This window comes from Phyllobates terribilis, unplaced genomic scaffold (assembly GCF_046119375.1).
Source record: "Phyllobates terribilis strain yellow unplaced genomic scaffold, ASM4611937v1 Scaffold_33__1_contigs__length_13283291, whole genome shotgun sequence".
Classification (NCBI taxonomy): domain Eukaryota; kingdom Metazoa; phylum Chordata; class Amphibia; order Anura; family Dendrobatidae; genus Phyllobates; species Phyllobates terribilis.
Genome location: NW_027362793.1, coordinates 3,371,902 through 3,383,206, shown reverse-complemented (window position 1 = coordinate 3,383,206; position 11,305 = coordinate 3,371,902). Strand labels below are relative to the sequence as shown.

The 11,305-nt window shown below is 38.2% G+C and overlaps 1 protein-coding gene across 1 annotated transcript; it reads left to right on the top strand.

The window, feature by feature from the left end:
* Nucleotides 1-9,615: 9,615 nt before the first annotated feature.
* On the top strand, nucleotides 9,616-10,536 carry LOC141180568 (olfactory receptor 5V1-like). The gene has a single exon (XM_073660666.1). The coding sequence runs from the start codon at nucleotides 9,616-9,618 to the stop codon at nucleotides 10,534-10,536; it is 921 nt and encodes a 306-aa protein (XP_073516767.1).
* The last annotated feature ends 769 nt before the right edge of the window (nucleotides 10,537-11,305 follow it).

Genomic DNA, 11,305 nt, shown 5'->3' with positions numbered 1-11,305 from the left:
AGGCGAGCACGTTCGCTCATCACTACTGGTTTCTATAACATACTAGAAAACACTTTTTTTGCAAAGCAAAGTTTATGCATCGCCATATTTTGAGAGCTATAATTTTTCTATATTTCCACTGACAGAGTCATGTGAGGGCTTGTTTTTTGCAGGACAAGTTGATATTTTTATTCGTACCATTTTCGGGCACATACCACTTTTTGATCGCTTTTTATTGCAATTTTTGGGAGGCAGAATGAAAAAAAAACAGCAATTTAGGAATTGTTTTTTGGGGGGGCTTATGCTATTAACCATGTGGTAAAATTAATAATGCTGCTTTATTATTCAGGTCTGTACAATTACAAAGATACCACATTTATATAATTTTTTTCATGTTTTGCTGCTTTTACACAATAAATACAATTTTATAAAAAAAAAAATAATAATTTGCATCACTTTATACTGAGAGCTATAGCTTTTTTATTTTTCCGCTGATGGCACTTTATGGTAGCTTGGTTTTTTGCGGTACAAGATGACGCTTTTAGCAATACCATTTTATTTGCATTCAACTTTTTGATCACATTTTATTCCACTTTTTTTCAGTAGTATGGTGAAAAAGCATAGTTTTTTGCCTCATTTTTTTTTTTTTTACGGTGTTCTCTGAACGGTTTAACTAGCGTGACCATTTCATAGGTTGGGTTGTTCCAGATGTGGCGATACCAAATATGTGTACTTTCTTTGTTTATTTTTGTTTTTACATAAATGTACAGTAGATAAATATATTTATTGGCATAATATTTTTTTTCATTTTTTGTTCTTTATTTTGTGATTTTTAAAAGAATTTCAAAAAAAACTTTTTTTTTTTACTTTTTCACCTTGTACTAGGATGGGGCATCAATTTTCCTTGCCCTGATTTAATACTTTGCAATGCTTTTGCTCACAGCAGGAACTTACAGGCCACCATACCTGGGTGACCCAGCAGACATTTTTTAGCCTTGGGTCACCATGGAGTCCATCAGCACAGCGTGATCGCAATAGCGTTGTGCTGATCGGAGCAGAAGAAACCGATCGATGTTGCTGTCACTATTGTCAGCAGCATCAGAGGGGTTAAACACCCACAATAAGCGCCAACACCGATCATGGTAGTTGCCGCAGGGTGTCAATTCTATGTGAAGGGGTTAAGCACTATCAATTCCCCCCTTCAACAAAAATGTAACTTAGAATGCAATATTGGTTGATAGCTACATGCATGGAAAAAAACTTTCAGCAACGACAGTGTTAGGAGGGCGGTTGCAAACAACTTTATTATAATGGAATGCAACCAACCTTGCGGTCTGCAATGCAGCCTGGTGGACTGCTGCCGAACACTTTCCGTTTGAAAAGGAAAGCAACCAACTTAAATGATAAACCCTTCCGTGTTACTGCACACGGGAATGGGTATAGCAATTCGCACAATATCCGTTAGCAGCACGAGAGATGTGCAGTGAAAAACTATCTGTAGACCTGTTACTGTACAGGAATTACACTGGCGGCGCAAGGATGCATGTGTGACTACGCCGACGGGTACACGTGCCTCCAGCCGGCGTGCTACCGGACTGAAGTGTACTACTCCACGTGGCTGACAGGCGATATCCGTGGAAGGATGTCTGCAGGCTGCTCGGGGTGTTATGCGACCACTTTGGCAGAGCCAGACTGCAAGACGAAGCTACCTGACTATTTCCACTAGCCTGCCTATTTCCACTAAACCTGCCTATGGAAAATACGTGGAACACAGTCATCCACACAACAGCATCACATGCTCTATGATCAGAGCGCGCCACCATGTCTGTGGGCGGGTCTTTTAAAGACTAAGCCCTGCCCACCGTCGCACCATTGGTGACGACACCCGTGGACCAATCAGGCGGTGCCAGGTCACCGTGTCAGATGGTTGCCAAACCACCAATCACGGGCATGCTCAGTGCGGTGAATCCTGGACTTAGCCTCCAAAAGCCCTGTCTCCCTCCGCAACCTATGCTTAACATTGCTAGGCACAAATATCCAAGAGATAATCTGTGCATCTCGTGCACCAGGTAGGCATTGAAGCTGATGACATTGCTGAACAGCATCATCCCTTGCTGGACAGGAATGGGAGACCACGGAAGGTTCTGGACCAATTTTAAATCCAGCAATAGCCTGACACCTAAGAGACAGCAGTATTTTTGTGAAGTGTACGCTTTTTAAATTGTACTAGTAAAACAAAAAATAAATACCTTTTTTAGTTTTTATTTTATACATATTTTTATTTACCCCTTTACCTTTGGGCCATTTTCCGTTTTTGCGTTTTTGTTTTTTCCTCCCCTTCTTCCCAAAGCCATAACTTTTTTATTATTCTGTCAATATGGCCATGTGAGGGATTATTTTATGTGGGACGAGTTGTACATTTGAACGACACCACTGGTTGTACCATATAGTGTATTGTAAAACAGGAAAAAAAATTCGAATTGTGGTGAAATTTCAAAATAAGTGCAATTCCACAGTTGCATTTTTTTTTTTTTACCATGTTCACTAAATGCTAAAACTGACCTGCCATTATGATTCTTCAGGTCATTACGAGTTTGTAGATACCAAACATGTATAGGTTCATTTTTATTTAAGTGGTAAAAAAAAATCCAAAGATTGTTTGTTAAAAAAAAAAGTTGCCATTTTCCGAGACCCGTAGCGTCTCCATTGTTTGGGATCTGGGGCCGGATGACAGCTTGTTTTTTGCGCGTCGAGCTGATGTTTTAATTGATACCTTTTTGGGGTAGATAGGATATTTTGATCGCCCTTTATTGCATTTTATTTCAATGTTGCGGCGACAAAAAAAAGAATTCTGGTGTTTTGAATTTTTTTATTGTTACGCTGTTTACTGATCTGATTAATTTTTTTAATATATTGATATATCTGGCGATTCTGAATGCAGCAATACCAAATATGTGTATATTTGATTTTTTTTCTTTTTTATTGTTTTATTTTGGATTAGGCGATGGGGGGGTTTTAAACTTTTATATTTTTTTAATTTTTTAATATTTTTAAAAACATTCTTTTTTTACTTTACACATGATTCAATAGTCTCCATGGAAGACTAGAAGCTGCGATTTTCTGATCTCCTCTGCTACACACAGGCGATGATCAGATTGCCTGTGTGTAGCAAAAATGCTCCCTTGCTATGAGTGCCAACCACTGGACGGTACTCATAGCACTCTGGCAACTGCAACTGTAGGGGTCTCCTGCAGACCCCGGGTTGCCATACCAACCTATCTGCGGCCCGCGGTCATGTGACACGGGCGCCGATGGGCAGGGTTAGTGACACGCTTCAGGTAAGCACGAGTTAAATACCACTGTCAGAGATTGACAGCGGCATTTAACTAGTTAACAGCCGAGGGTGGATCGCGATTCTACCCGTGGCTGTTAGGGGCACATGACAGCTGTACAGATCAGCTGTCATGTCCCTGGAGAGGTGCGGGCTCGGCACCGGAGCCCGCACCAAAGTGAGAGACCCGAAATCTGTCGTAATCATACGGCGCATGTCAGAAAGGGGTTATTACTACTCTATCTTAACAAAATACATGTAAAACCTAGTGTTTTAAGTATTTTCCTTTCCTTGCTACATGCAGTGAAAGTAATTTGCAGCAACAGTCAACAGTATTGTTATGGTGTGCATATGTGTTAATTTGGACTAGTAAAACAGTTATGCAAAAACTTGAATTTTTTTTTTTTAAATTTACATATATTTTTTGTTTAAATTCCCCTCACCACTATCTTAACAAAAATCACGTAACCTTAAAAAACTATATCACTACCTAAGCAAACGCATGGAAAGTATGTCAACAGCCAGTAGAATTGCTGTGCACACAGGGTTATTAAATTCAACTATTAACACAGCTGCAAAACCTTTACTTTTTTGTATTTTATTTTTATCATTTTTTTTGTTTATTTTTTTAATTATTTCCCCTCTTCTTGAACAAAAATGCAACTTAACCCTGAAATGTTACATTATGAAGTAGCTACATGAAGGTGCACCCTAAGAAATGAACATGTGGCAACAGCATGTAGTATGGCTGTGTGGTATACAGTTGCTAAATTGGACAGCTAAAACAGGTATTCAAAAATTAAAATGTGCCCTGTTATTAAAACATTTAAAATGAAAAAAAAACATACACACCCTAACCAAAAAAAGGACAGAACAAGAAAATCTATCCAAGTTCATGTCCAAGGAGCAAGCATCTGCAATAGGCCTCTGTATTCAGGTGGTGTGCTCGGGTCTAGTAGTGGAATATTACAACAAGAAAGTGTGCAAAAAATGTTTACCAACACACACTTTCTGATTTATACAGTTGTGTTCACATTGCTGGATTGTGGAGATTTATTTTGTCTTAAAAAAAAGTAATGCTTGTCCATTTCACAAGCTAGGAAGCGCACTTCCTTTGACACACAAGCCTTGGTTTCAGGATTCTTCTTTAGTATCAAAATTAGAACAGAATGGTATTAAATTGGCCTCCTTATTTGCATTGTGTGAAGAATAAAAAAAATGCTGTTATAAATGTGCTGTTAATGCAGTATTTCACTGACTCAGCAGATCCAGCAGCTCCAAATATAACTTGAATCTTTGGATTATTATTCAAAGACTGAGCATAGAACTCCCATTTTCAATCTGTTTCAGCACTGTAGTTGTACACCACACAGGACACTAAGGTCATCCTCACTTTCACCTAAATGATGAAATAATGGCTTATTTAATTGTAACCATGACCAACTCATCTGCTATGTGGCTTCTGTCACCCATTCTGATCAGATGTAAGATGTCGTGGTTGCAGAAAGTGTAAGCAAAGGTCTTCCCTGTTGCTATTGGAGGCTTTAAGATGTCCACTGAACAAAAAGTGGAGGAGGTGGATAAGATATTGGAACCAGACCTACCCAACTGTGGAAGTGTCACTACCACCTGACCTCATTGCTCCATTGTCAACATGCATGACGGTGACCAAGTGGGCTGAAAAAGACATGTACTGTCTCTTGCCATAATTTCTGCTCAATGCGTTAATGTATCCGGTTAATAAGTGGAAGAATGTGGGCAAAGGTGCACACCTGATTGGGTTGTGTGCTCACAACCTCTGTGAAAACCCAGGGTCTTCCATGGGCATAATACCACTCAGACAACACAGTGTGAGGGTAAAACAATGTGGCAATACTTTAATAAACCACAAAGTGGACAATAAACAGATAAAACTGTCCCAACAAATACCCAAGATGGTACAACATTACACAGTCTCACCCTTTCACCCTTCTGCTGGCCCTCCTGGTGTAGAACTGCTGCGACTTTGGGATTTCCAGGGCCAACTACCTCAACCAGTGGCCGCCCTGCTTTTGGTGGGTCCCCACAGAAATAAGGTAGTGGCAAGCTTAGGAAGATGACATTCCATAGAGGTAAGAGGCCAGGAGACTCAAGGGTCCCACCCTGGCCTCTCCAATAGTTTCCATGGGGCCAGATGACTGGCTGGTCCCAATCTAGCTTCTCCGAATGTCTGCATGGGTTCCAGGCAACCAGAGGGTCCCACCTGGCAACTCCAAACAACATATCCATGGGGCCAGGTGACTTTATCATCCATACCTGGTCTTCCCAAATGTATCCATGGGTTCTCTGATGGTCAATGGAGCAGATCCGTATCTTTCAAGTCAGGGCCATATACCCTTAGGCTGGAATCATGTAGAATCCAAATCTGTGTCTCTTTGGATAAAGCCATGCTACCAAGCTGACGGTCTGAAGAGAGTTTGATCTTTGATTCTCCTTGTAAAGTCTCCTTCAATTCTCTTTTTCAAATCTGCCTGCTACAGAGGCACATGTTCCTTAAATAGCTCACATTTGTTCTTCCAAGTACACATCCACAGGCCAAAGGTTAGGGAGGGTATTATTCCACTGGGCTCAGGTCTCATTGTTTGAGCCTTTAATCAATTTACATAGTTGATATAGCAGGGGGATCTTGTAAAAAAACATTTAGCTTGCCTTACTACAATGTGTAATTAGCATAGTAACAAACATCATTGTTTCAGAACCAAGAGAAGACAACATTCATGTTTATACACATAATAGTTATCCTTCTTGACCAGCCACAGAAATACACATACATTCACAAGTCAACACAAGCACAATAGTATATTTCTCTTGGCTTAACAAATCTAAACATCTGGCTGATTAAGATAAGAATTTGTTTCGTCACAACCTCTAAGAAGGATTTGGCTGCTGCAGATCCACGATTATGGAAACATCAAGGACTGGAATGAAATTGGCTTAATCTGTGCTGCCGCCAAAAAAGTGGTAAGGAATCAGAAATCCAAGGATGAGGTTTATTGGTCAAAGCATTTTGAAGTATCAAAACTTCATCGCAGATTAACCCAATTTAATTCCAGTCCTTAATGTATCCCTGTTAGGATAGAGCAGCAGTGTGCCTTCCTCTCTATTCATTCTATATGGTTCTATGCTTGGCTTTTTCTGTCAGCCCCATAGAGAATGAATGGAATGGCAGTCAGGCATACACACAGCCTCTCCATTTTAATGGGGATAAAAGTGCTCCATCAGGGATAAAATATCCCACACTGATCACCTGTGGATAGGTGATAACTTATTGCCACTATGAAAAAAAAAACTTTTTAGTATTGTGTAGACCCCTATTGTCATCACCCCAAGATTAATCCAAAACCTGAAAAATTTATATTGCCACATTCAAAACTTTTTTTTAAAATCATAAATATGTAAAACATGCAATTAACATGATGGGCTCACTGGGTTTAATTTAAAATATTTTTTCACACTATTGTAATGGGAGAAGAGTCCTAAAAAATTCTATTTCAGAGTTATTGGTAATTGTCCATGGAGAGAAGGTGACATCAGGTGTAAGACCATTCAGGATATAAAACCTGCTCATAACATGGAGTAAGTGAGGCTGCTGCATGTCAGAGGTAAGATGTGCTGATACCTGCGAGTCTTCTACCAGGAGTAGAAAAATTATCTGCTCAGAAAATTGTAAATCCTCTCATCAGTAATTTTTTTGTTTTATTGCTATTGCAGTCACAAAGTATGGTTTTCTAACAAATGATTAGTAAAATTTCTATGCTGAATTTGTATGTTCTGCACATGGTCACTTCCATGGTTTCTCCTGGGTCCTTCTATTTCTTCAAAACAAAATTACTGCTATTTTATATCTACAAGAATATTCATGCTTTGTCTGGGAGCTTTTGATAAATGCAAGAAAGAGATAATACACATTGGTCCAAGATAAAACCTGTAGATCATGGCTAGAAATATTAGAGAAATGTTACTGTTCTGTAGGTTCAGGTTTGCAAAAAATGGATTATAAAGAGAAAAAAAACATTTAAAAGCAAATAAAATAATAAGAAAAAAATACTAACTAACCCATATTATTATTATTAATATCATTTTAGATAGAGTTCATGCACTTTTTCACAGAACATACTGTGTGGCTCCTTAAAATGGAGGCATGCAGACTCCTCATATTGAGGGATAGGCTTCATCATACTTCATGTGTAAGGAGATATTCTCTCCTAAAAGTAATACTGATTACATTATTTAATTTAGGCAGATTTGTAAAGAAAAATAAATAAATTAGTAGAACTCTAGTCGAATGGCCAGGTCAAAACTCTGTGGCCACTGGACGGGTGCTGAATGAATCGTCTTCTACCTGACGTCATCCGCAGCTCCTTTCTTGATTAACCGGCCTGGTGCGACATCGTGTGTGAGTCCTGCCACAATGATGATGTTGTCCCAGGCCGGCTAATCAAGAGCAAAGCTGTCAGATAGAAGGTGGTCTGCAGAGCTCCAATCCAGAGGCTTCAGACAGTTGACCTGGCCAAAGGACTAGGTTCTAGCAAATCCATCCACTCTTCTCTAAATGTGACCCCGGGCTGGCCTTAGGCTCAATGGTGCCTTTAAGCTCAGTATGCCACAACACATTGGCAGGAGTTCATCTTTTATATCCTCGAAAAATTGGTTTAGGCTTCCTTCACACAACATTTTTTCCTGTTGTTTTTTTGCTTTGTAAAAAAAACACCATAAAATGTATGCATTTTTTTTTCATAAGTTTTCTTTTTTTTGCGGTGGCATTTTTGGCAGCACAATGTTTTACGCTTTCTGCTGTTTTTTTCACTATATGTAAAAATATCCACACCCAGAGCAAGCTGTACTATAAAATAAAAACACCAATGTGACAATAAAAGATCATCCATTGCTTATGTTGCATCTTATAAATGTTCACAGACAGACATATAACATATGGACAAAGCATGCAGAATCAGTGTCTGCTCCCCGCCCGAGGTGCCTCTCCCGTATACACATAGATATGTACATACACATTCCTCAACATATCATATACATATGTAAAAAGGCAAAAGTATATTTTCCACCAAAGATCGCCAAAACAAAACCCATGAGGGATTAACCTAAAAAGAAGAGAGAAGGTCGTCTTTCGTATATTTTGTAATTATTTAATTCTTTGCTGATTGTGAAACATTTATTTAGATGGTCAGAATTTTTTTTTGTTGTTTTTTCAAGGTTTTGTTGAGAGGGTTCTGAAAAATGCTCTTTAGCTTTTTTTGCCATTTTGCCATATACAAATGTACATTTATTTAGATAGCCATAAGATTTTTTTTGCTTTTTTTCAAGGTTTTGGGGTGGTTTTCCTCAAGATGCTCTTTAGCTTTTTTTTTTTTTAACCATGAATCAATTGAAAAAAAAAATAATAAAAAAATAATTGTGCTCTTTTTATTTGCACTATTTATTTACTGATCACCATAAATAGTGTGTTCACTGTATTATATCGGTTGTTAAAATTACAAGGTTATCAAATATGTCCATGATTATTACAGATATGTGATGTTTATTTAAAAATATGCATCGCAAAAATGTGTTTTTCCTAATTGTTGCTGTGGAATGTTTTTTATTAACTTCATGTAGAAAAAATCTCTGACTTTTACATTGCAGTTTATTTCTTCACCTATAGCGTGCTGCAATATATAAATATATCTATATAACTTAGTACATTTATTCTGAAAAAAAATGTTCAGGTTTTTAGGCAGAGAAAATCCTCTCTCTCTCGAAACATTGCAATCTGTAGCTTGTTGGTAAAATCTTTGCCTTCCAGGCTGGAATTCTATCAGTGGCAAGCTAGGAAATGAAGATGTGAATTATTAAAATCTACGCAGCCATTAAGTGAGCGCTTCACATCAACCCTTATGGCATAGAGGCTAATGCCCAGTGCAGCCACATGTAGCTCATGCATGACCCAAAAGCTCGAGTGATGGCTAGTGCTCTCTGCAGTTATAAGACTATTTCTTATACAGATTTCTTTTTCTCTACTTAGTTTTGATGTCTTCAAATAAAAATGCAGAAAACTTAGACACCTCTCCAACCATTAGCAATAAGATCTAATATAGAATTTACATGTGCAAAAATGGTAATTTATACATAACATACTATTAAGAAAAATACAACAGAAAACATCTCCTGGATGTCAGAAGTAAAAATGGCCCAAATAATAAGGAACAAAAAAGGTTAAAAATAATTTTTGAAAACTGCAACACTATTATTTATCTTCACGCGCCATTGGCATGGAGAATATCACTTATAAATTCTTCATCTTGACATTTGCTAATGACTTGGATAATAAGCCGTTTTTATCTCTTTTCTTTGTCCTGGTGTACTTCACTGGAGTGATAGCAAATTCTGCCACCATCATTGCGATATACAAGGATCGGCACTTACACACCCCCATGTATCTATTCTTATGCAATTTATCTATTGTTGATCTCTGCTACACAACGTCCACGGTCCCTAAGTTGGTTTATATGTTAGTAAGTGGTGATTACACCTTGTCCTTCACCCAATGCTTCATCCAGATGTACTTCTTCCTACATGTGGCCACTACAGAGGACCTATTGCTCTTTATTATGGCTTATGATCGATATGTTGCAATTTGTAACCCTCTACGTTATCATAATTTGTTGAGTAAGAAGATCTGTGTCCTGTTAATGGCTATTGCATGGGCAACCGGATGCATTAATTCAACTGTTACGACACTGACTACATCTAATATACCTCTGTATACTAATATAGTCCCTCAATTCCTTTGTGAATCCAAAGCTTTCACAAAAATGTCCTACCCCAATACTGGTTTCCAGCTATTTTCGTACATAGAAGTGGTGATGTTTGGTGTTGGCCCTTTTCTATGTAGTATAATATCTTACACTAAGGTTATCATTGTTATCTTACATATTAAATCTAGTGATGGGAGAAGAAAGACTTTCTCCACCTGCTCGTCCCACCTCATAGTCCTCACGATGTATTATGGCACTTGGATGTCCGTGTATATAATGCCACCATTAAAGGATCCTCGGGTCTTTGAACTGACACTTTCCATTCTATTTTCCATAATCACTCCCATGGTAAACCCTCTGATATACAGCGTACGGAATAAAGATGTAAAGAGGGCGCTACTGAAAATGGTGGGGATCAAAGTCAGAGGAGAATAAAGACATTAAACAATGGGCCTGGTTTCTCATTGAAGGGGTTATTTTCTTTGGTTAATAATTTTATTGTAGAAAAGCTCCACAATCATAGATTGTCTGCTCAACATGATCAGCTGTAACGTGAAGAAATCTGGCCAAAAAACGTTCAATTTTGCTTCAGCGCCACCACAGGGGAAATTAAGCATCACACATTGAAATCAATGTGAGATCATGCCTGCTCCTCCATTGGCACTATATGTAGCTACTCTCAACTTTGGCCAATAAGGGAGCTTCCTGAATGGGATCTGTCAATATCTTTTTTAGGCATGAGGCAATGATTATCAAAAAAAAATGAAAAATCTCCACTGGATATGTCAAATAGTCATATAGACTGAAATCAAGCCAGTAGAGAGGAGCAAATCATTTCCCAGAACATTTAACTTGTCTCCAATTTTACCAAAAAAAAACTACAAATTTGCTTAAAACCATAATTTTTCAATTTACGTCTAGAAAATGCAGGAAAATGGTAGTTGGCTTGCATTTGCAAAATTCTTATTGGCCAGGAAGAGGTTAAAAAATTATGCTCAACTTGCTGCTCACCTGTCTCATTATTGACCAGTCATCTTATTTCCCTCTGCAAATCCAGTGCTTTCCTCAGGTGTGGTGAAGTGTTGGCAAAGACTGAGGAACCGGAAGAGGCAGTTGGTCACCACACCGAAAGAAAAGAAGAAACCAGAGAGACCCAAGATTACAATAAAAAAGTCTCAATTTTCATTAAATATTTTCAAAACAA